This window comes from Trachurus trachurus (genome assembly GCF_905171665.1).
Source record: "Trachurus trachurus genome assembly, chromosome: 19".
NCBI classification, from domain to species: domain Eukaryota; kingdom Metazoa; phylum Chordata; class Actinopteri; order Carangiformes; family Carangidae; genus Trachurus; species Trachurus trachurus.
Genome location: NC_139913.1, coordinates 16,317,259 through 16,344,645, shown reverse-complemented (window position 1 = coordinate 16,344,645; position 27,387 = coordinate 16,317,259). Strand labels below are relative to the sequence as shown.

General features: G+C 41.9%; 1 protein-coding gene across 4 annotated transcripts in view; it reads right to left on the bottom strand.

Annotated features, from left to right (window-relative positions):
- The window catches only part of LOC311002818 (rho GTPase-activating protein 23-like), a 63,802-nt gene that overhangs the window by 22,524 nt on the left and 13,891 nt on the right, over positions 1–27,387 (bottom strand). For 3 of the 4 annotated variants that reach the window (XM_083994343.1, XM_083994347.1, XM_083994344.1), the window contains exon 1: positions 20,957–21,161. The exons of the other annotated variant lie outside the window; for it this stretch is intronic. In XM_083994343.1, coding sequence (XP_083850469.1) covers positions 20,957–21,010 — 54 coding nt within the window. In that variant the 5' untranslated portion in view covers positions 21,011–21,161. Of the gene's footprint in view, positions 1–20,956; positions 21,162–27,387 lie in introns of those variants that run through there. 4 annotated transcript variants of the gene reach the window in all.

Sequence of the window (27,387 nt, the reverse complement as noted above, 5' to 3'; positions counted from 1 at the left end):
CATCATAGCCAGAAGGGGACAACTTGAAGACAAGTCAGTTTTCCATTGATGTACAGAAAGGACACACTTCTACTCAGGACATCAACTTCTCCAGTGTCTCACAATCAGCGCTATGGAGTCTTCAGTGTATTTATCCATGAGTCTGATTTAAACATAGCTTCATCATTGGTGTGTATATTCCTCTGGGCAACTGACTGGATCGTGTTCTTCACAGACGACCAAGCCATGACGCTCCAGTCCAAAGCCAAGAAAAAGCATCCAATTACCGATTGATTGGATTAGATTTTATCTTCGTCCAGTTTTCTCCCATGTTATCTCAAGCTAGTCCTCATTTTTTATTTTTCTACCAATCTGGGTCTGACATTGTTTTTGTCTGCCGCTCAACAAATCTCGACCTCTTCTTGCTATTTCTCACCTCTCATTTAGTCCGAGTCATCTTCAGCTCTGGTATCATCCTTGTCCTTGGGTTCCTATTGTGACATCTCCCTCTGATATCAACAAGTTCTCTTCATATCTTTCAAAACAGACCAGACAGGACTTATTTCACTGTAATAGTGGGTTCCGGCTGCCATGGAAATGTAGGGCTCGTCTCTCTGCACCCTGAAAACAAATCCATTGTGGACGAGTTGAATCCTGTCCCTGGACCAGTTTGTAGTCACTTTGTCGGAGTTAAAAAACAATCCCACGCTGTTGCTGAGAGATGTTGCGCGTCCCCCCTCCAACTGTCACTACAGAGCAGCTTCGGCTGTGACTGGCTGTCGAAGTAGAGTCTTGGCTCTTCTCAACACTGTCGTGAAGCTCTCTCCGTTCAGTCTCTTAACTAGGGTCTATTTGCTGACATCCCCGCACTCCCTCTCTCTCTCTCACACACACACTCACATGCCTCTCCTCCTTTAGCTGCACAGTCCAGCCCATTGGTAGAGCAGAGAGCAAAGCTACTCTCTCTCTCTCTCTCTCTCCCCCCGTGCTGGGTCTCCCTGTCTCCTCCATTTAGACTCACAACCCGGTGGCTGATGCTGATGCACCATTAACTCTGGGTGTGATGGCCATAACAAGCAGGTTCAGGATATTGTTTTATGTTCTGAAAACTTGATGATGGGCTTTTTTGCTCTTTTTTTTCTCCCTATGTCCACACTCAACATGCTCGTACAACCAGAGCCAGCGTGTGTTTAAATGTGGTGCCTTAAATAAATAATGTAGCCAGAAGCTGCTTTTATACTGCTGCTGTGGGGTCAGGTCACTGCTTATGAAGATTTTACCTGTGCTTTAATCCAGTTCTTTCAAACTGATTTTTTCATCGCTATACGGTATTTTATTTCATGCAGTATTGTGGTTTTAGTTTCTGCTGTTTATTTTTTGCTGCAACATGAATGAATCAAACCTAATTTCTCACATAATTCATTTCAAGTAAGTGTGTGCCTTCTGCTTTCATTGTGAGAGAGATGAGAGGATCAATATCATATTTGTTGTTAAATTTGTTGCTTTGTGTTTGTATGTATGTAACTCCATGACCAATCAGTGTTGAATTTTTGAGGATAATACCTGAATTAAGGTTAGGAGGTTTAAAACTTTGTCAACAATATTAGTATAGGAGCAAATTGTTCATTTTCTGTTTTACTTTGGGTGTTGTGCACCTTTGTACAGATAGGTGGCAGTATCTGTGTCCAGGCCCTATGGTTCAGCTTTATATATTCATGTGGGGTAATGGGCACACAGATGCACACAATGGGGAAGCATATGGTTTATGACCGTGCCATGGCGTTTAGTGTTAGAGGTCATAGTATCAAACACAGGCTACTAAAGTTATGAATGGAAACATAATTTATGTCCTGTGATATGTCTGGGTGGGTCATGAAGTTAGTGACTAAAAGTAAGCCACTACAATTAGTAATAATAGAAAGAATCTTAAATTTTGGCAAATTGGCCCATTGCCATAATCCCTATAGTTTTAGCAGTAGGTTCGTTACTTTTAATTGTTGGTGCAAGCTATTTTTAGAACAGTGGAGCAGAGCCGCGAGCTGCTCAGAGCTACACTACGGAGGCTCATGAAATTTCTTGGTTTCCCATCAAAAAACGGAACGTTACAAGACAGAGTTGTTTTCGAGGTAAATTCATGCAAAACCGCTGATGCGCGTTCCCATCGGGGCAGTTTTTCACCAGGCAGTCTCTGCATTTGCCTCGAAATTATATCATAGCATGGTGAATGTGCAGGTTACAACTTGTCCATGAGGGCTTTTTGGAGTTGTTGGATTGTGTATTTGATGAGTTTGATGAGGGAAAATTCCATTAGCATAGCTCTGAGCAGCTCGCAGCTCTGCTCCGCCGTTCTAAAAATAGCTTGCACCGACAATTAAAGGTAACAAACCTACTCCTAAGACTATAGGAATTATGGCAATAGGCCACTTTGCCAAAAATGTTGAACTATCCCTTTAATACAGAATTGTGTGATTTGTTTGTTTCATGAGTCTAACAAAAAGGAAAAAGCAGGAGCTTCGCAGCGAGCCCTGCTCTCTGTGTGAGAGCTGGTATCAGCAGCAGTTGAGTCAAGTCAAATCAAGTCAAGTTGAATCTACAGATTAGTTTCGGTTTGTACTGGTGAACAGTCTCAGGGGTTTGTGCTGCGCTCGTTTACAGTGCATGACTGACAGTTTGGTAACTTACAACAGCAATAAAGTTTTGTTAGTGTCAGACTACTGTCATTAGTGTTTCTCTGAGGCAGTGAACTCAATTTACAGTATATCTAACTTGTCCATATACCAGGAGATGGTATTTGCTCTGTTTTATCCCAGTATACAGCAGCCTGCCCACACTAAACTCTAGTATCAGCCTACAATCACCACATATTTCACCTTTAAAGCTCCTGTTGTAATGCTCATCACTCATGGTCATAGCTGTTATTAGATCCTAACAAATCACTCTGGAACCTTAAATCACATACAGTGTAGGACTACAGTAGAGGAAGCTGTTCCAGTGTCTGGTTCAAAGTAAGTTAAACCATCGTCACTGACGACATGTGTCACGCTGTCCAGTGTCACGCTGCCCCTCCACTTCCACTTCCTGTCTACACTTCCATCATAGTTTGTGTTGTGGTTCAGCCATTTTAAGAGCTGGCTGGGTTTGAAAAGTTTGCAGTCTGTTACTGTCAGTCAGTTGCTCTGTGTACAATGATGCAGCTAATAATAATTTGTTTAAAAGGTACCATGGATTTTTTAACTAACAAATGTGATACAACTTGGAATCGTCTCAACTGATGCACTTTGTCATCCACTTTAGAAGTTGTTTAGGCAGAGCTGGATAGCAGTTTTCCCATTCTTTAGCCATTTTTTCTTTTACTATCTTAACTCTCAGTGTGAAATAGTATCCTAAAATATTCCACACCATCTACATCATTTTCTCGTCAACAATTTCACATTACAGTGCATGTAGAGGTGCGCAATATACGATAGTATCGTAAATGTTGTTTTGACGATGTGCAATTTTACATCGAGTATTCATACGATCGCAAAAAAAAACAAAAAACAAAACGGAAGGTGGTGAAGACGGTAAAGGAGAGGTGCATGAAAGTCCTCAGTCTCCGAATCGGCTCAGAAGCCAAGGGCAGAATAGTCACGTGGTGATAACGTGATCTCCCATAACACGACTTTAAAAAACACATTTTAAAATCAGGTCATCATTATCGGAAAATTATATATAAAAAATGATCAAGATTTTTTTTTTTGCCCATATCGCCCACCCCTAATTGCATGTGATATATGCAAAACTTACAGCTGTGCAACATTTCACCTCTAATCGCTAGACAGATTTGTACATATTGTCTGGCTGGTAGGAATGGAGCATTAGTGAGTGCATGAGAAAGACATAAATTGAATGCTAAGCTAAGCTAAGGACATCCTGGAAACAGGATCTGTATCAAACACACTGACATGATGTCCTGGGTCTTCTCTCCTCACCTGAGGACAGAAAGCTAATAAGTATATAACAATCAGACTGTACTGTAATCTAGCATAGAGGTTGGTGCGGATGTCAAACTTGGTGTGTTTGTGTGTGTGTGCACGTGTCAGCCCTCCTCGAGCCCTCCATAACAGCTCTTGCAGCTCCAGCAGTGCTGTCAGCCTCACATTCCTGTCCTCACTGACACCTGAGGGCAGCTACAACGACAGACAGCGAGAGAAAGAGAGAATGAAGATAAAGAGGGAGAAGTAGGATGGAGAGACGCTAAAAGAGGCTGACGTCCATGCAAACATCATCCAGCAGCCTCTGTATCTCCCGTCTCTTGTCCTCGTGATCTTCACTTCTCTCCTGTCCACTTGTTTCCTTTACATTAGTCGCCTTTCCTTTCCTTATATTACTATTGTGAAACATTATTAGTGTCCTTGACTCTCGATCTGACTATTGTTGGTTTGGGGGAAAGCGCTGTGACCAATTGGTGGACTTACAACTGTGTTTTCTTTGACTGTGAGGACTTAAGCCGGAACAAAAATAACATAATGTGATGCATGAGTCAGAGGGGAACATGCATCTGCTCTGCCCTGATTCTTTATGCCTCTAGTATGAGGGCGACGGACCACATGATGCCTGTGAGGAAGGATGCTCCATGGACTATGAAAGCACCTACTACCGAGGCACACAAACACAGTTCATCAAATGCAATTATCACATCCATCTGTGCATCAGCTGATCTAGAGAGAATGCTCTACAGATACTCAGACTGGGCCTAAGGAAGACATGGGACGCCGTAGCCAGAGAGAAAGAGCAGGAGTAAAAAAACGCACAAGCTTCATTAAAAAGACCGTCTGCTCTGACGTCATCGTTAGTCTCGGTCCGGCCGGAGGGCACGGCTTCCAATTTAACAAAAAGATGCTTTCTGATCGTATGAGCCGACTGTGAGCTGCCCTCCCTCAGCAACACTGGGATGTCGGAGACTGACATCATGGGCTGAAAGACACACAGTGCGTTTACATGCTCGTAGATCCAGTTGGGCATCCCATCGGAATTCTGTCCTTGTCCCAGTTTACATGTCACAGGGGGAAAAAAAAAAAAGTTGATGGAAACATACGTCTCCTCAAGACTAGATGGACCCAAGACTCTGGTTGACCCATGACCACACCTAGTAAACAACTGGATGAATGAGTCAGGCAGCAAACTGGTATTTCAAACAGTGAGAAAGAATTGCGGTCAACTCTAATGACTGCGATCAGGTAATTATGTAATAATTGTGACAGGCCGAGTCTGATTTCAAGTACAGCTCTTTCACTTTGAAGTTTGTAATAATCAATTAATTCAAGATTAAATGTCATTTCTTTGACAACCGAGGCTGAGTCCAGTGGACACAGCTAAACACAGCAGGACAGGGAGGACTCAACCATGCAGGAAAACTTGTGTGCACGTCCATTCACACCCACTGAGGTGGGTTAGGTAGGTAGGCTGATCAGGTGGGTTCGTCTCTGTCCTTTATATATAATATTCACCCACTTCAGTTACATAAGTTGCAAACTTCTAAATGTTGTGCAGTCGAGGAGGGTCAAGTGAGTGTACAGAGAGAATGAGGAGCGAAGGAATGAACAAGAGAATGAGAGGGAAGAGGAACAAAGCAGAGAGTAAGGTAAATAAAGAGCTGTCAGCCAGAATCTTAGTCTAAAAGGAGAAGACCCAGACAGAGCGAGGGAGCGAGGGAGAGAGGGGGGGGGCAGAGAGGGAGGAGAGACTCAACGGGTGAAATGAGAGAGAGAGAGGAACATGGACTAGGGAGTAATCTCTGTCGGACAAAGAGTCAGGACTAGATCGTGCCAGTGAAGCGCAGTGAGGTGTGAGCAGCTAAATGTGATTTCAACACCAGAGGTGAAAGTGAACAGAGAGACAGAGAGAGAGAGAGAAAGAGGAAGAGGAATCACATCACACCTGCAAAAATCTGAGCACTTTCAAAAAGCTAACACACACGGACTGGGAAATCTGCACCATTTCGTACAAGTCTTATTCAGATTATAATCAGCACCCAAATGTATTCGTGCCTTTTGTTTGCCGTCGTCAGTCTGTGCACGAATCTGGCTTTTGATCTATTTTTGAAACTGCTTCCATTTGCATATGAGAGGGACTTCTTACAATAAAAATCATCAGACAAGCAGATCCTCTGACGCCCGAGGTGCAACGCGTCAAGTGGGGGAGTCAACGGGATTGTTAAACTATTAGAGACAGTGAACTGTGGGAGACACATTCATGAACGCACTGTGATTACATGTTTCTATGTATGAACAACAGTCTTGACAGAGTTGAGTTGATCCTACAGTCCAATCCTCAAAAACTGGAGAAAAATCTGTTTTTACAATATCTTTTTTTTTTTAAAGTTACCTTATTTATTCAATTATTTAAATTTAGGTTGTCATCATGAATCTCATCCATTAAGCATTTACCGTCCCTGTGTAAACGTGACTCCCCGTCCTCACCGAGGACGAGCCATGTGACAGTGTGCTGCTTCTGCTCATGCAAAGTTTTTCTTGAAAACTTACTGGTCAATATTTTATAAAAATAGAGGGAAAAAACAAAACAGCGTTAAGCCAAGTACTGTGGAATATGCAGACTTTACCACCTTCCTAAATCCTCTCTGACAGGATGCCTCTGCTAATTAAAAACACAGAGCAAAGCCAGAACAAAAGACATGACAGTAATGTTACATAAGTTGTCAACACACAATATGTAGAGAGGTAGTACATGGAAATTAACATTTTTCGGAAAGAATAAAAAGAATCTTGAGTCTTATATCGACGCAGGTAGTGGTGCACTTTGGCCTCTGCTGGTCAAAACCAGTATCACAAAAAGCATATTTTTCAGTTCTGTTTTCACAGATGAAAAAGGCATGTATGCTCCTAATAAAGTGATCTGTGCTTTTGTTATCAAGCAGCATTTGTTACATTACACATTGATAAAATGTTGGAAAAAAGGCAATGTGTCCCATCACTGTCTAAATGCTGTTTCCAAGAGAAAGGGGGGGAAAAATCCTTAATCTAAATACTGTCATATTTAGTGATGTTAACTCTGAGTCATTTCACAACAGCCTACATGAATCTACACTGACAATAGCCTCTATGAGATATGAGAGAGTGACAGAAAGAGAGAGAGAGAGAGAGAGAGAGAGAGAGAGAGAGAGAGAGAGAGAGAGAGAGAGAGAGAGAGAGAGAGAGAGAGAGAAAGAGAGAGAAAGAGAGAGAGAGAGAGGATGAACAGGAGGATGGAACTGATGACAATATTACAGTCACTTAGCAGCAGCAGAGGATGCTGAAGAGACACTGGAGCCTCTTAATAACACCACAAGTGGAGCAGATCAGTGATCCCAACACACAGTAACACCACTGCACCTGTCTGACCATTTTGTGGTTCCTTTTTGGATAATTTGCCCAAAAACGATCAAATACAATCACAAGATTCTTTATGAAATCAGATTGTCCATTAATCGCCAAACTGTAGTCTGAGTATTCATGTTCATATTTTAAATATAAAAGCATAGAAAAGACCAAATTACTTCCCAACTTTTTAGATGCATATCTTTTATACTGGATTTTCCATTTGTGTCAATATTCACATGCAGGACTGTGTTGCAAAGCGATGAAGAAAGTTCAGTTTCTTAAAACATGTCACAAATAGACAGAGAGAGGGAGAGGGAGAGAGAGAGATGAAACATTTAAAATGAGTTTCACTGCTTCCACTTTTTGGCCACATGTGGGCAGCACTGCACTACAAAGAGAGTTCCTGTCACACAGTGAATCACAACAGCACATTTTAAACGCTCCTGCTTTACATTGTTGTAAACTGTCACTGCTCTGGCCTTGGTGTGTTTCCTCAAAAAAACAAAGCTAAATTTAAGCTATATTGTAAGCAAGCTCATCCTGTTGTGTTATTTGTGGAGCGTCTCTAACAGGCTTTAATGTAACACTTAAATTCATGTTGACCTTCAATTCCTTGATCGCCGAACGTCACTACAAATGAAGTCATCAAAGATCAATGAAGTGAAGGAGGAACAATATTCTCATCATAAATTCATACATTCAGCAGTGATGACAGCTGCCAGCACATTATAGGGAGAAAAGGTCAGTGCATACATTTTATCCAGCTGAAGTGCTGTTGACTATGATCATGATGCTCATCTCCGTCACATGTGATGTGTAAGTGAACGCCACATACAGGCTCTGACCGGAATATGTTAACACGAGGAGGTCAGAGGCATAAATGAGTAGAAAATGAGGACACTTGCGCTTGGGAAAGCTCACTAACTGACCTATTTTTAGTCAACTGTGAAAATTGTTCCGAGCTAAAAATAACTACAAATTCATTTTGATGCATTTCTTTGATTATTTTCACTTGACACGTAGCGGGCTGGTTCTGTCATCCAGGGACTGATACGTACGGCTAATATACTGTATGATTACCAACATCTGTTCAGCTTTTCTCTTGACAGCTGTGCCTGCTGGTGATCCACTGGCTTCATAAGATCTGATTAGATGTGATGGATGGACTCAATTAAGGCTGCAACTAAGAATTATTGCCATTATCAGTTTCCCAATTAATTGATTAGTTGTTTAGTTGATGGGAAAACACAGTCTCCCAAACCCTAAGAGGACTTAAATGTGTGTGAACAGGCACGTGTTGTTTTTCTAATTTATCTGATCAGTTCATTTTATTATCAGTTGACTATTTGTTTCAATAAATCTATTCAATACAATATTGCACTTTGATAAAATTCTATCGACCACTTTATGACTGATCCTCATCCAGGACAACTTGGCCCATAGTGGGGGACTGTATCTTTACTGTTTACGCGCACTGACCCCAGACCAGCCGGGGTCAGATGTATAAGACCATTGTTCCCCATTAGACAGTGGCTCTGTGCGTCTGAAAAGCCAATGGGACAACAGTTTGCGTATTTGTGCTTCAAAGAACACAGTGCTATCAGAAGGGGAAGGAAATAACAGCAGAGGACAGCACACTGACAGACACACTGATAACAACGGCTCAGTGGAAGCACTGTTCCACCAGACACTGGCCTGACAGACTGCGAGATGCAACAAGCCTACACAACAGCGTGCACATCATGAGACACATGATGCCTTCATGTAAAACCTGAGACAAATGAGATAAACACAATCAAACGCCCCGTCCAACAACATGGCCATAGTTTCAATTCACTTCTAAGTCGGTTCTTTGGCCGTTTGGAACTAGAATTTATGTTAATGTGAACAGTTAAGTAGGTGAAAGATGAAATGATCTCCAAAAGGCAGAAAGTTTACAATTTTAGAGTGATAAAGGGAAACAAAGCAGCAGCCTGCAAAAGAACAGAAAACTCAGGAGACTCAAGCTCTCAGATAACTTTGACCAAGGTATCAGACAAGATATTTACTATTTACACACCGATAGTTACCTTTAAACTCATCAAATCTCATGAGTCTGATGAGGGAAAACAAGAAATCCCATGAGCCTCTGTAGCGTAGCTCTGAGCAGCTTGCGGCTCTGCTCTGCTGTTCTAACTAACTAAATTGCTTGCACTGACAATTAAAGATAACGAACCTACTGCTAAAACTATAGGGATCGTGGCAATGGGCCAATTTGCCAAAATGTTGAACTATCCCTTTAAAATGTAAAGGGAATGTGTCATCTGTAACTTTATGCCTTTTGGAAGTCATTAATCTTCCACTTGCTTAACTGTTCACATTAACAGAAATGTTGACCAGGGGTGCCCAAACTTTTGCATGTCACTGTATATTCTTTTGTTGTGTTCTGTCAGCAGTCATCCAACCAACTCTGAATCAAGTGGCATCATCTGCAGTTGTACTCCCAAACACACTCTGATGTGGAGAACCTACAGAACAGCAGATCAGTTCCCCTGCTCCTGCTTCACTTGAGCCACTGTGGGTTGCATCAGCGCAGGTCGCTCTGTTTAAAATGACTGCACGTAAACTCACACTCACCATCTACGTCACCACCTCGGTGAGTCACCGAGCAGCGTGGAAAGACACGAGACTAAATAAACAACAGGGACGGACAACGTCAGCTGTCGGTGCCCGCCGGACCGCCGCTCTCTTCGCTCGCAACATCTGCTGAGAGGAGGTCAACGGTCGGCAGGCAGTCAACGGACAACTGGAGAAAGATCAAGGACGTTCGCATCTGACACCGCTGACACCAGAGACCTTCTCTGAGTCTGAACTGAGGCCGGGAACTCTCTGGGTGCATCGCGTGTGCATGGTGGTGGCTGTGGTTTTTTATGTCTATGAACATTGACACATTGCATATTATAACAGCAGCATGGCACCTATCCCAGCAAAAATAGACAGAAAAAAAACAGTTGATAGTTATATTGACATCACAGCAGCAACCATAGACTGAATTGAGACTATACTGTCTGGACTAAATCTGCCACAGACATAAAAAGAAACTTTTGTTGTAGCTGTATGTGGAGAAAGTGACACTAGTGACATTTTCTAATCTAAAATAAATCAGAATTTATTTGAAAATGACAAAAAATCCAACAGTCTATTAACCTGCAGACTCTGTGTAGAGAGACAGAGCTGCTGCAGCAGGAACAGACCAGTTTGCCCTGAGTATTTCTGAGCAACAAATCCATAAAATAACACAGAGCATCATAAAAGTGACGACAGAGGAACTGTTTTTCTTTTAGAGAAAATCTGTGATGGTGGATTCAACAGACCCTCCTCCCTTCAGCTGTGCTTCTGTGTCAGATATGGCATGAAACTCGATATATTTTAGATTAATCCAGAAATATGTCGGAACAGGAGCGGGGTCAGACCTATTTGCGAGAGGGAATTAACATGAACTCACCGACTGGGCTGGCTTCTCCAGCCCCCGTTTGTTGTATGAAAGGCTTAAAGACAGTAAAGAGTCTGCTACGGGCAAATTCCTACGGATGAAATGATCAGCTCACTTCGCTGTCCTTGTTTTGAATCTGATTAAATGCATTAGTTGCTCTGCCTTCCACTGACCTGGCAAGGCTGACAAGCGCTCAGTCTATTTTAGGAGCGGTGTTTTGCTCAGAAACATGGAGGAATGATGAAACCAGTGACGGAGCTTTGATGTTGCCCATCCCTTCAGCACAGTTTGGATTCAACACAGGCCCTGCATTTCTCTACGTGCCTTTATCAGTGATTTACTGTTTGTTAACAGTATCCTCTTCTACATTTATACTAGTGAGAGATAAACTACCACCATGAGTAAAGTGCTTGGCTTTCACTCCTAGGTCCAGTTTTTAGTTTCTCTCCAATGGAATTTAAGTCTCGACCAGAACTGTGGAGCAGCTCTGTACTGACTGAGATGGCTCAGCTGGAGTTTCGCCACTGCCCAATGCTCTTTAAAGGGTAAATATGAAAGAGTTTTCCCTTAATTAAACAGCTTTGGAGTAATTGTGATGGCTAACTGACTTGTTACAGGGAGAATGGAGGCTCTCTGCCTTCCATCTAGTCGTGTCTCTTGGCCGAAAACCAACCTTGCAAGATCAGCACCTCCGACCCCATGTCCCTGCTCTCGTCTAGCAAGAAACATGAACTGCTTTAGGGCACTACGACACAAACACGCTCTGTAATCCATAATCTCTTGTTAACGTTACCCACCTCGGTAGACATCGCTCTACGGATTGCCTTCTCGCCGACTTCGGTGGAAACAAATGCAGATGCCCCGGGGGGGGTGAGGGAGGAGGGTTAGCGGTGAGTTTTCACGACGAAACTGTAAGGGGAGCTCCATAGAGAAGAAAAGCAACCAAAACAGCAAAAAAGCGACCAACTTGCATAGCTCCCCTTTAAAATCAATTTACAAAAGCAGGTTTTGTAAGGATGCATTAACACCCTGCTGTGTTGCCAGCTACATTTGTCTGTATGACGAAAAGGTCCCTAAATCTAATGTAGAAAATAGTGTAACACAGCTGCAGGGAAGCAGAGGAGCACTTCCAATACACTGAGCCTTTGAAACAGCAAATAAACCACTTTCATTACATGTATCTTTATTACTAAATGAGGCAGAGGAATAATTTAATAACATTATGTGCACAGAAAAGACAGAACGGGTATAAGGGAGGGAAAAAGACAAGTCATTGATGACTGCTAAAAAAAAACGAGCAGATCTGAATAACATGCAACAACACAGCAACAAAGGGCCCTCCAAGAAATAACCTGATTCATGTCCATCAGTGCTCACACAGCACAAATGACCCCTGTTTGTAACATAAACTTCCTGTTCCAAATCTGTTGTCTCCAGGCCGGAGATGAGAGGTCCTCACACATCAGACAATCACAAAGCATGGAGGGGGGGGGATCGAGGTCAATGGCTTCCCAGTCATCTTTTACAGATTACAAATGATGAGAATAATTAAACTGCGCATGGAAACGCATTGCTCTTTGAAACGAGTCATGCACCCATTTAGTGTCTAAGTGAGAAAATAACTGCACAATCAGAGCAGAGAGTGGGCAATGCATGCACGACATAAAACACACCCGCAAACTCTTCAGAGAGACTGGACTGGCCTGATTCTATATAGACAGTAAATCTCTTTGGGAGGGGGGGGGGGGGGCTCACTGGGCTCACTGTATACCTGGTCCCAGCAGCACAGAGCAGCAGCTGGGTGCCCACATGGGGTCTGATGCCCCCCACAGAGATTCAGCTGGAGCTTTCTGGATTGGGAGGGTGAAAGGGGGCATGTGTAGAGCAAATCACGTCCATACGTCCTGCACTGCACCTGATCCTGCCCTCCTGCCCCCAAGTCCAGCTTCTCTGCTTTTATTTTGAAAGGGAGCAAATTCTGTTTCATCGATCGCACAGAATTTTCTCTTCTGCACTATTTCTGTTTTTCTTTTCTGCCTTTTTCCTATTTGTACTTTCTCCTTTCTACATTTTCCGCCTTGCACACACACACAAACACACACAACCACACATTCACACATCTTTCCACCTCTGCTGTGTAACACTTTTCATTGACACATTCCTGAGCAGCCCACCTGTTGAAGAATGATCCAGTGTGTGCAGACTAACCCCGCCCCACCACTCACACACACACACACACACACACACACACACACACACACACACACACACACACACACACACACACACACACACACACACACACACACACACACACACACCTTTCCCCCACAGGTTGAGGTGGGAACCATGAGCTATCAGGGCTGCACCGGCCTCATGTCTGAACTTTCAACCTTGACCCACACAGCCTCTACCCACACCATTCCTCGCTTTCACACACATACACACACATGCGGTACACACAGCTTAACAGAGCTCCATTGTCACAAATTTCACAGCAAGTCTCAGCCTGTCTACCGCCCCCCAGCCCCCGCTGTACCACCACACACATACCCACCCCTCCAACCATCCCCCAATGCCATACAGTACAGAGCCAAGGCTCTCAGTCCCAACTCTGAAAAAAAGAAGAAAAAAAAAACACACAACAATGTGTGTTCCCCATCTGCAGTGGGCTATCTGCTCCCTGTCACTCCTGAGCAGCCCCTCCCCCTGACACACACACACACACACACACACACTCCCTCTGCCTAATATGAGCAAGTCTGCGCTTCTTAGCACTGGGACACTTCATCAATGTAATTAGGGAAGTCACTTAGTGATATTGCTTTTGCAGATAGAGCGCATTTCTTTATTGCTGATAGGACTCGACTTCCTCCATTAGCAGTTACAGAGTCAATGCAATCCAACCACCCAGCCTCTGTACCAGCAGGAGTGCACGGCTGGAGCCTATTACAGCATCTGCTAAAACACACACACACACACACACACACACACACACACACACACACACACACACACACACACACACACACACACACACACACACACACACACACACACACACACACACACACACACACACACACACACACACACACACACACACACACACACACACACACACAAAACATTCATGCAATCTAAATGCAGAAAAGCCTAACTGCTTTAAAACTTGGACTACAACCGTTATGGGTGTTGTTTTCATCAAAGATGGAACTGACATAACTGATTCATCACTTGTTATAACATTTTGAAAAGTAGCCATGTCATTTTCCCAGAGTCCTTGGCAATGCTGCCAATGTATGTCATCTAAAATAATCTAAAATCTAAATCCATTTAGTCTATTACGGTGATAAGAATCATCTCCTTGGAGAATGACAGAACCATAATGTAGCTTTTTGTTGGCAAATGACATAAGCGATGAATCAATCAAAATTGCTGTTGACTAATTTTCCATTACCACTGTTTTCCAATATATAACTGCCACTGTATTTTTCAGCTTTTGCCATGGGTTGAAAGAAGTTAATTTAGCTCATGGGATGTTTAGAGAAAAGACCAGAGATCTAAGGATAGTGAACAACAGGATGGATGTTGCCTTCAAGCTTCATTGGACATTTGAAATTAAGAGCATGAACTTAGAAAGAGAATGTGATGTATGAAAGTCGTTCACACTTTTAACCGGCCAGAATGACCGCATATAAAAAATACCACAGAACACCTTCATCACGTGTGTGACCCAGCAAAAAATGTAACGCTGAAGGCGTCAGCAGGATCCACCTGCGGCCAGCGCGGGCATGATGACGTACACCAAATTTATTCAGAACAACTCACGCCCGCTGTGTGTATCTCACTCTGCTGTATTTGCAGGAGTGAGAGGAGGAAGCTCATCTAATGATGTTGACAAGCTGTTCAGTGTAAGACATGTAACAGTAAAACATGTGTAACTAACATAGGGCTGAGATTAGATTAGATTAGATAAAGCTTTATCTGTGGTTCTGCAGCACAGCAGAGGAAAAGAGATTTTAGAAAAATGAATTGAAATTATGAGGAAAATAAAGAAGGACATTCAATTGCTATATCTAATCTCACCGTATATAACATATGTATAATGTATAGTTGTACAGTATACAACACATCAATACCCTAGATACTTTATACCCTGTATGTGAACTGTGCGAATAGTTGTGCAAAAGAAGTGTTGTTTCGCAGCTATGACAACCATAAGATGTGAACTTACAGCCTTGCTTTTATATGATGTCATCCTATGATCTATTTTATCTCAGATGCTCTTTGTTTTACTTTACACTTTCTTTGGTTTTAACTCTTTTATCCCATCTTTTCTTATCGTATTGTATCTCATTTTATTTGTTTTTATCATGTATACCCCCCTTTTATTTATATTTAACTTCATCCAATTTGAGCCCTCCTGGTTTCAATATGTTGTTGGGTTTTTGATTGATTGATTGAAATTCTTTATTCAGTCGCATCACACAATAACATTATCGACACAAAACATTATCGACAAAATAGTGACTGAAAAGGCACAGGCAGAAGCATGATGCTTATATTAATGCCTGTCCTACATACCAAATTAAGCCTGTGTTGCTGTATCGCTTGGGTGGTCCACCTCTTATGGTTTTATCGCATTTGTGACTTGTCTCTTCTATTTTCTTTTCTATTGTTTTGTGAAGCACTTTGTAAACTTGTGATTTTAAAGGTGCTATATAAATAAAGTTATTATTGTTATTTATGGATACAAATTATCTCAAACATACATACCTGTAATAATACCTATATTATTAGGTGTATGATGTGGTATGAACACTATTTTTCCAGCATGTATGGTCATCAGGTCCATAACATTTTATCTACCAGCATCATCACTCAGCTGCAAGAGCACTCAACACTCTGACTGTAACTGTCTCCAGAGAACCGAGTCATCTCATCTTCTTTCCTTTTCCATTAGCGCTGCTATGGAGTGAGAGCATTTCAGGATTTTATGGAGCTGATCTGCGACCGAGCTTTACGAGCTCTGGTGCAGACGCTCAGATGCTCACTACATCTTTACTGTCTCCACGGTAGCTGTTGGGTAGATGGCGGTACATGAAATAAGACACTCCTCTGTAGAAGTCACTGGCGTTTTCCAAGGATCGGTCGAGAGGAAGTCTGTACAGGCGTTACTGCTACACGATGAGAACAACATGACAACGCTCCCACGAAAGACATAAAGACAAAAAATAAGAAGTCCTGAAGCCTGTGTCTTTGCATAATGTGCTCGGCTCTCTACCTGCTGACAGACTGAGAAATAACACTGTTAACTCATGTGATTATTGCACCAAGTCAAACTCATTGCCCTGTCCTGCCTGAGCTGAGGGCAAAATTTGGGAGGCCCGGGACAAGACATATAAGGCAAGAGGAGCCTGCTCCACTGAACACACAGAATCTGATGAGGGTGGAGGGGGCAGGGGTAGATACCCACACATCTGTAAATAGTGGCAAGTTGGATGACTCTGCCGAAGATGAGAGTTCACCAACAGCACAGCTAATAAACAACGTGACGAGGGGGGAGTAGAGCTCACACTGACCAGTCATACCACTTTATCAGCTGATTGGTGCATATCCATGGCCTGTTTTAGGAGTGTTCATTCAGTCATCTTAAGAAATGCTCCAATACCGATTCCGATACTCCTAAATATAACTCTGGTGAATGACATAAAGTCATTTTGAGGCAGAAACCCCCTTTCACTGCAACATCAGGAGCTGGAATCAATTTTTGGCAAGTGTACAGTAAAACTCCAAATTGTGCATTGCAATGGCCCTTTACTCATTTTTAAAGTGGGAAAAAGTACTGATTAAGGTAAAATATTCTAAATATAACTCTGGTGAGTGACATAAAGACATTTTGAGGCAGAAAATCTTTCACAGCAACATCAGGAGTGGGAATCAAGTTTTGGCAAGTGTAAAACTCTAAATTATGGAGTGCAATGGCCCTTTACTAATTTTTAAAGTAGTAAAAAGTACTGGTTAAGGTCAAATCTTCTAAAATATAGCTCTGGTGAGTGACATAAAGACAATTTGAGGCAGATAACCCCTTTCACTGCAACACTGGGAGCTGGAATCAATTTTTGGCAAGTGTAAGACTGCAATGCATTGCAATGGCACTTTACTGATTTTTCAAATGGTAAAAAGTACTGGTTAAGGTCAAATCTTCTAAATATAACTCTAGTGAGTGACATCAAGTCATTTTGAGGCAGAAACCCCCTCTCTGTGCCTGTCTTTATTACACACACAAACCAGATATAAATCATGTTAATTACAATCTAACAACAATATTGGATACCAAACACAGAGACATAAAAATAACATTATTGATAATGGATGCGTTAATATAATGCTTGATTACATCATAAAATCCGCATTATCGTCTCACAAATACACACCATCGATATTAGCTCTGACAAACAGTCAATGTGTTTGTTTGAAAGCAGCTGTCGAGCCATGTAAACTACGCTTTCAATCTTTAACCGACTGTGCATGCTCCCGTGGAAAGAAATCTGTTTTTGGCGAGCAATCACTTTTTGGTGCGACACCGGCATTTTCTGCAACATTGGAGGCATTTCTGATACTAGTATCGGAATCGGAACAACTCTAAGTCATCTGTTTTAATGTTATGGCTGATCAGCGTCATTTTACCATCACCTTTCACATAATATTATTAAGCACTTAAAGCAGAAGTTAAGTGGAATGTTTGTGTTAATATAAGTCTTAAATAGTTATATCTTCCGACAGCAATCACTTACATAGAGTGTTTGGTCCGAAACACGGGTCTGTCAGTCACTCTGCTCTGCTGTAAGCTGAGGAGAAAACTTCTTGTATACTTCCTTGTATCCTACAACCTTTATCCAATGAGGAGAGAGAACGGCATAAAGGGCTGTGTGTGCAGCCAAGGGATGCGCGTGAATGTGGTGACATAGGGACGAGGACCAATAGATCCATGACGAGGGCGGGGGCTGCCAACTCCATCGGCTGACAAAAAGTTAGCCAAAACGACCGGATCGCTTACTTCTGCTTTAACATGCAATTTTTATTTTTGCTAAAACATGATAATAACGCCCAGCTGCTTTATTATGGTGGATGTGAAACAAATGGCAAATACCATAAGACGTCCCTCAGTAGGATTATGACAGATTCTGTCTCTTTGATGCTATCTTTATGTCTAGAAAAAGAGTCAAACTTCTACAAAAGTCACCACAACAACCTATCAACAGAAGATCTCAGATCATTTCATAACTTCCTGCAAGACTGTGATGCAAACTTCATCATCAGGCCGAGTCCAGAAAGATCTGCAAGTTTGAATCCATGCAGACTGTCAACACCACAAACTCACACCAACTGTGCATGCACCAGCACCAGGAAAGTAAATGAGTCATTTGTTTCTTGCACCGTATGGTATATTACACATCCTTGGTCCTGCTCTTGTAAAGCATGTTGTTTAGCCAAACACAGCGAACAAAGGAGCTCTTCTTCTCACCGACAGAAGGTCACAGTCATGTTTTTGGAGTGCGCATGTGTGGAACATGTCCGCGTACGCCAATTATAGTATGTATAGTATCCTTATGCAAGTCCACAGCTGTCCGTCTTCATCATGCCCCCGTGAAGTTTGGGGTTAGGGTCGGTTACGTAAGCGCTGTGTTCCTCCGCGGGCCGAGCTGGATGCAGGCAAATTAACACAAAGTCTACAGCTCATCTACAACATCACCTCTGTCTGGACCGACTCTGCTGACGTAAGATTTTTATCTCCGTGAAGTCTATGTAAATTTATCTTCCAACTCCATTGGTTTGTCATTTAAGCTTTGCTAGATATTTCAACTTTCTCAGATGGGTATTAAGCTCATGTCTGTGCAGTCAGAACATGTTTACAGACTGGACATTTCAGAAACACATGGCCTATATGGAAATGTCACAAATCATAACATGAGATTTAAATTCCAACTAGGGATGTCACGATTATAGATTTTCTTGGTACGATTATAGAGAAATAATCACGGTATTATGATTATTATGGATTAATTAATTCTACAACACTATTATTGTGCAGAATCAAATATAGTCAAAATATAATTACATTACTAATTATTTAGACAAAATACTTTAAGTATCTATTAAAATATGACCAATTATTAATCCCCTAGGGAAGTGTTTGAAATATTCAAGTCATTAATTGTCATCTATACCAAATGTTTAAGTTAATTTTAATCTTTTTTTTTTAATTACAAATGACACCCTAACATTTAAATTCCTACCAATTCAATGTTATATTAGGTAAATGGACCAGTATCTGTGCATCTACCTTTACTTTGGCGCACATCTGCCGATATGGTCCCAACATAATCTTTTTTGGAAAGTGATGGTATTTAGGAATCTTTACGATTAATTAATTGTGCCGTTTAAAACCGTGATTAGCCTAATTGTGAAAACAAGTAATTGTGACATCCCTAATTCCAACACTGCTGCTAACTGTGCCATCATGACACGACCCCATACTAATAATCTGTGATCTGAGTGTATAGCTAACTCATGAGCTTGGGGCAACAAACAATGTGATGTTTTGATGGGAGTGATGACAGACAAGAGAAAAAATGTCTGAATCAAGATTAGTAACCGCCCTCATTAATATGCATTGGTGATTTCAACCTCCACGGTCATGATAGTGGATTTTTCCGCAGTGAGAGAAGACTGACGGCGACAATGTACCTTCTGTCTTGTGTGTATGTGGGCTGCCATATGGAAATACATGCATTCCAGCCCAATTTCTTATTGTCTCTCTGCTCACCCACCCATGTCCCATCTCTGCAGCCCATGGAGAAAATCATGGAGAAAATTATTCAGTTATTTGCAGAATGCAGCATGTGATGTGCTGGTGAGAAAAGGGTGGCATTGCAGACATGACTGACGGTTGGTTGGGATGTAGCACTCGCTTTCAAACAAAACTCCATCTTGTTATCACAAATTGATGGATTAAGATTACAGGCTGCACCTTGCACTTTTCAAACTTAGACAAGTCACAGGAAAGTCTATAAACACACTGCAACTTTATAGAGTCTTATCTTTTTAGACTTTTTCAACCCCATCCCCTTGCACTTTGTTTTTTTGGTTGAAGTTGTACCTGAATTCCTGAGTGTGCTGAGACAGGACAAGTGCATGAGATCATCTTCCAAAAAAAAAACAGGCCCCAAAAACACGTTGAGTGTGTTTCTGGAGGAGACAAGTCATGCAGCTCTGTCTGCAGTTATATGACGCTCTGCTGACTAGTGTTGTAGTACTTGATACTGGTCTTGGTCTCGAGTCTCTGTCGAGCTGGACTTGGGATTTTTTTCTCAAGACCATTAAAGACCACAGCTGTAGTGACATCTTTTTAAAATTAAAATAAAAAACACACAAATGTCTCTCTGTCACTCCTTGTATGTAACCATCTGAAAAAACTTGGTTGCACCAGTGTAGAAAGTGGGAGGCTTTAGCAGGTCCTGTGCTGTGTTATTCTGTTCAACTCAAACTTAAATCAAATTCAATTAACCATGTTTAGATTTTATATTGATCTTTTCTTTTTAGCTAAGGAAGAATGTAAATATCAAGCCACATGATCATTAATAATACTGGTACTGAATACAGTAGCTATTGGTCTTGAAAATGGTCTCGCACTGATTTGGTCTCGGTCTTGGACTTGGTCTCGCCCCCCTTTGGTCTTGGTCTTGACTCGGTTTCGGGTTAGGTGGTCTTTACTACAATACTACTGCGGACACTTCCCACGGAAACACAGGTACGACGGTTAAAGGAAAAAAAACACAGCACACTCAATTACTGTCCCACGTAGCCTATAAGTACAGAAAAACTGCCTTATGGAAACTGTCACACGCTGCAGCACCTAGGCTACCACTTTGCTCCTCTATCACACAGAAAGAAAAGCATTGCTAAACATTTCCCCTCGAAGTTTCGCCTATTACTACAGAGGCAACCGAGAAAAAAGTGCAGTTTACTACAGGAAACGAAGAAGTGAGGTGGTAAAAAAGAAGACAGTGTAATAAAACACACTTTAGTCATGACAGAAGAAGAGCAAAAAAACACTTCAGCGTGTTCACTTTGGACTTACTTCAGTGTCTGAGTGAGGTGGAATTCCAACAAGGCAAAAAGCAACTCCATTCATTGGTTTCTCTGCGTCTGTGTTTGTCAACCGACAGGAGAAATGGTTTAAAGCTGCTCTGCTGCTGCTGCTGTCCGCATCGTGGACACTTGTGTTTCCTCTCTCAAGTCCTCCTGGCGTTGGTAGCGGCTTCAGTGCGGACCACAGACCGAACGGCCCTCCTCTCCCTCTGTGCCACAGTCCCGCTACGAGCTGCGCCCATTTTTAGACACGGTGCTACCGGAAATGTAGCAGGTTGGACTTCAAAGTAAAAGCATACACCGCTTTGCATTGTGGATATTGAGAAAAAAAATCAAGCACACATAAACCGAAAGTTCTTAACTTCAAAAATATCACTTTGAACCCAATTTTAACAACGAAGCCGATGTTTTAATCAGAAGACTACCTAATATGGCGCATTTTGTTGCGTAGTAACGTTAGCTTTAGCCTGCAGCAGCCTAAGCTAATGCTAATAAGCTGACAAAGTAGCCTACTGTTGAGACGTAAACATTTTTATGTTCATTTATATCACATTAATGCATTTGAGCAATGCATAGCTCGTAATTAGGCGAGTTTCTGGTCTAAGAGAGTGGTTATTTGTAAATGAAACTTTTATTGTGAAAGTAAAGAGCGGCAGAGATGTGTCTGTTCTCCCGCGCTTGACAAAGGTCCTGATGGTGCAACATCACCAGCTCGCTTACAAATGGGCTACAACAAAAGGTGACGCCAAGTCTTCGCGAGGATGGGTGTGGCCACAGAGAGGATGTTTGTGATGGGGATGAGTTGAGCGCTGTGGAGAGTGTAGCTGCACTCAATTACACACCATGAGAGCGACACCACAGCGCTGTCACAACAATTAATAGGCTACACAACATTTCAGGACAAAATATTTTTGCATTTCTCCTGCTGATTGTTCAGTGTTTTTGTTGTTGTTGTTTTGTTTTGTTTTGTTTTATTCAGCTGTAGGCCTGCTTTATTCTATGTTTGCATGTTTGGGCTGCCGGGACCTGGGCAGGTCCAGATGACAAATCAGGTCACTGAGTAAGATAAAGAGCTCAGGAGCATATCACCTGCACATCAACACCTGCAAGTGTACAAAACCTGACCATCTGGCCTCCGTGCAGCTCTGGACAGTAACAGTGGAGGCAGAGCGCAGCCAAATGCTTTGTATGATGAATGTTATCTCCAAGTCCTATTCCCCAGCCTGTCAAATGTTCTTCTACATCACAGAGGTGTATGACAGGGCCAAAAAGTCACCTCTTTTTCACCTCACCACCCCTCCCCATCCTGGCATTTCTGTCTTTCACACACTCCTGCCTTGGGGAAAAGGTTTGACTCTTATGGACCTTGCACTTAGTGAGGGATGTCTAACGCTGCCTCTCTGCTCTGTTGGTTATTCCCATCTCCAAGGGGCTACAAGGATTCATCACACAGTCAGTCTCCAGAAGGCAATGTTTTTTAACCTTGGGGTCAGGACCTCACAGGTCACCTGGAATTCAAATGGGGTCACCTGAAATGTCTAGTAGCCTAATCGAGAAAAAAAAATTCTGATAAAAAATGTTTTTTAACCAATTATTATTACAATGGACTTTTAACCTGGTTCTCCTGCCTGTTGCCAACCTCCACCATCTCTCTGACTCCATCTGTTTGTCCTAGCCTGCTTTTGATAAGTAGCCTAGTGTTGGACTATTCATATTTTCTCCCCTTCTCACCTCGGTGTCCCCACTCCACTTTAATATAAAGTGAATAGAAATATAAAGTGAATAGAAAAGATATGTGGGATCAAATAACCAAAAAAAAAAGAAAAAACAGCACAGTTAAGTCACTGGTATCACAGCCTGGTAAGGAGACATTCTTCCATGGACCATCTGATAAAATACTTCATTAACAGCAGTGTTGAATACACGCACACACACGGTGGGAGTGAAGATGCTGATTTCTCATATGATTTTGTCAATAATGCATATTGACAGTGTAAACTGAGTGTTGGAACATGTCTCCCTGCAACCCATATAGGCCCACATATGAGTGGGTGAATAATTAAAAGAAACACACACAAAAAAACAATGCATTTTCTCAGTTCGTTGCCTTGGTGCTATCAAGTAGTTTGCTAAATACTTTCCAAACCACCACATCCTTTTGGAGAATGGGTTGTACTTAATGTTCCATATCTGTTTACTTTTGTGTCACTCTCAAGTCCAAAGTGAACTTAAAGCTCCCACTCACAGGTGTTTTCACTTCTCTGGAGTGTGTAAATATGTAAAAACTGTGCCTGTTTGACAGCTCTCTGACTCCCCTCTTAGATAAGACTGTCATTCTCATCAGACCATAGAATTTGATCATATTATGTAACCACCACCAGCAGAGCTCCACCATGCCGTAAATACCTTTGTGAGATTGTGAGGCAAAGTCATCTCTTAGAAACTGTATTTAAAGCAGATATCAGTGGAATGTTTTTGTTAATATAAGTCCTAAATAGTCCTATTTTCCGTCAGCAATCACTTACATGAAGTATTTCAGCCTAAACACGAGTCTCTCCGTCACTCTGCTCTGCTGTAACCCGAGGAGAAAATTTTCCTTGTGGGATACAAGTGTTATCCAATGAGGAGAGAGAATGGCATGAAGGGCTGTGTGTGCAGCCAAGGGATGCGCGTGAATGTGGTGACGTAGCACGAGGACCAATTGATGCCTGACAAGGGCGGGGGCTGCTAACTCATGGTGCGTTCAAAGAAACTCGTACTTTGTGTTTTTCCTTCCTGTGAAGTCATACCAGTTCGATCTGGTACGAGTTCACGGGTCGGAAGTTACGAGTGGCCGTTATAGGGAACTTTCACAGACAACAGGATGGTAAAAACACGAGCTACGGGTTACCTGGAACGCTACCAAGTCGTAGTTGTGACTTGAAGCTGTAACTTACGGTTTCAAAAGCCTGCCTTGAACGCAGCATTAGCCGAAACGGCCGTGAAGCTGATATCTGCTTTAACATTCACCATTCAGCAGCAACTACCCGTGAGCAGGAACATGTTGTCTTTTACAATATAACCTGACCTTCCTTTTGTTTTGTTTTTAACATCCATACACAAAAAACACACACAGACACACAAATTATTCTGAATACTACTTGCTGAAGTTCTGACCTATTCAATCCAAAGTTTCTCATCCTACTCTGCATCATTATAATGAATTTATCACAAAACACAACTACACATTGTTGTACTGGTTTTAGTGTAATTCAAAGTCACAGTGTTTTTGTTTTTTTTGCAGGGAATTAGCCTATATAACATAAATAAATAACCCCAAAAGTTCTCCTTTTTTTGAGGTTGAATCAAATCAATAAGCTATAATCAGTTTCTGCTAGGACAATATCTGAAATGAAATAAGGTGTGTGTAGTGATGAATCTACACAGAACTATGGTAACACTTTATAATAAGCATTAGTTAAACAAAACATGTTTTACTCATCATTGATAAGCACTAACTGTATTTATAAACTATATACTAATGAGTATTCATGTGTTATAAATGAAGAATTCTCAATTTATTCATGATTAATAGTGTGTAGGCTACCTATTATAAAGTGTTACCCAGAGCTATTAGCTGAACCTACAGCTCCAACCACGACGTCACTGTTCTGGTTCACTCCCACTGCAACGGGCAGCTGTTTCCAGAGGAACAGCTGTAAAGAGCCACTGTCCACTACCTGCCCAGCAGCAAGCAGGAGACAGACAGAGAGCAGCTGGTGAACATGGTGGGACATTTAGCAGCTAAAGAGGCAGATATTTCCCTAAGGAGTTGGTGAAGACCAAAAACAGAGTTAAGGGGAGGACATACTGGACTGGAGTCACATACTGGAGTGATGAAGTTTGTCTGTAAATGCTGAATGGACAAATTCACTACTTGTTTACAAGTGGTCAAAACATCAGCTTTAATGTAAGGTGTTAAAGCATGATCATAAATATGCTGATCATGTTGAAGAGGACATGTAAAATACAGAACTTATTAACATTTTGATAGATTGTTCATCAAATTTCTGTTTAAATTGTTTCAAAATGTTTCCATTATGGTGAAAGCATCCAATGTGGGCAATAACTTCTTGTATGTGATGTCATGGAGTCATCAGGATGTCATTCTTAGAAAAGAGGAAATGCACCATGACTGATTGCTCACTTTTTTTTTTTTTCTTCTTACATCGGTTACATCGGTGACAAAGCATCTGAAACATGAAGGCTGCATTTTATCCTTAAACTGTGTGATGTTTAAACAAGTTTACCACCCAGGTGGATGTAGTTGATCACATTCTCTCAGCCTCTCTCTCCTTCTGACTATACACTGTGTTATGGACTGTAGAGGAATTGTTATGCCTCAAGGAATGTGTGTGTGTGTGTGCGCGTTGATGGTCAGCGAGCAAGACACAGCTGAATGCTGATGTTGGCCGACAGTGCCCTCAGGGCGGAGGAAAGAGTACGCACAAACATACATATATGTACACTACACACACACACACACACACTGACTCATTATGTAATAGTAGGGCATGAAATCATAGGGGAGATGGAGGAGAGAGAGCAGCTGAAACTGTAGCTATACACACTCATACACCCTCTACTGGCCTTCTGCTGCTCTCACACAGACTCTGAACTACACACACACACACACACACACACACACACACACACACACACACACACACACACACACACACACACACACACACAGCTACCAATATTGAGGTCCTAATGAAATTGCTTCCTGTCCAGAATCTTTTCAGAGAATTTGAACTTGTGTCATCCCATCAGCCAGGTTTACTGTGAGCTGATGTGGACAAAAAAAAAGTGCCCTCACTGATGATGATGATGATGATGATGATGATGATGTCTCCATTATTCCTCAAACAACAGCTGTTTGCAGACAAGCTTTCTCTTTGCAAATTAATTTCTCTCCGGCTCCCTTACATCACTTGTGACATGCAGTCATGCATCATGGACCACAGGAGGATGGTTAAATTCTGTTATGTAAGCGCTGCTCCAACTCTCATCAGCCAAGATCATCTGACCTCATGATGAAGCTCTAGTGTTGTCCCTCACTTGAAAGTCACTTTGGACGAAGAAAATGAACATGTCAGGCAAAGAATTTGTTCTAGAGTTCAATTTTCTATAACTAATAAGCTGGGCAAATAATATTAATATGTAACAGCAATTTCTATTATGAAAATATTTAGGATTGTCAGCTCTCAAGTGGCCGTCTATATATTTGCCTTAATGATTACCTGACAAATGAACAGGTATGACGAAAACCTCAAAAATAAAACGTGGAATGCCAATAATATTGGCAAATCAGTATATAGGTCACAGCCTGGTCAGTGTACTGCTGCTCTGTCTGTAAGAGGCCAGTGTTATTATCAAATGACAATGATGAGTCAAAGGCAACTGGACATTTCACCTCAGCTCAGTCCTTCATCTTCATCATCCTAAAACAAATTCAAAACAATACTAAAGATTAAATGAGCTAAGTAAATTAAATGATGCAGTTTGAAAATATACCCATTGTTCAAATGAGCTTTGAGTCAAGAAGCCTCAACATCTTTATATGTAGTGCTTGTGAATTCCTGCTCTTTGGGGCCGGTGTTTGTCTTTGTCTGAATTTAAATATCACCCCAAATGTGGATGAAAGGAACGGAGATTATTTATTGGAATTACTTTATCGGATCTCTCATCAGAAGAGATAAGCAGCTTGGTTGATCCCAAAACATCCTGAAACAAAGGCTCCTTTTTTCCTTTTTTCTTTTAACATTTTCTTACACACACAAAAAATCACAGCTGAGAACACAGGGGTCCTCTGGTCTTCATGCTAACACCCCTCTGCTCCAATAAAATCAAAGCTGGTAAGGGTTTAATCCAGACATTGTGTTGGAAAGTGATGATTGTTGAGATGCGAGGAGGAGGGTGACCCATGTGTGTGTGTGTGTGTGTGTGTGTGTGTGTGTGTGTGTGTGTGTGTGTGCATATGTGGGGGCACTAATCTGGCCTTGTTCTGAAAAGAGCTTCATCCCCACTGCAGGGGGCCTGTGGAGACGCAACCTCCATGCCCTCCCATCATCCCCCAGTGTCTGTCCTCATGTACACTGTGACCTCCCCCCTCAAACCCCTCCCCCCGCACTTAACCCCCCTGTCCTTACTCCCCATCGCCCCTCCTGCTGAGTTTACACCTCCCTTTAGATGTTTGGACACATGGAAATAATGCTACAGTTTTATTTTCAAAGCAATGTCGAGTCTCATAGGGTTATGAGGAAATACAGCCTACATGCTGCTATTTATACTTGTGTTACCTATTTGCTGCAATTTGCTAACAAGGTTTAAATCTATAAATAAACCTTGTGGGCCAGAACCTCTTTCTATCCCACC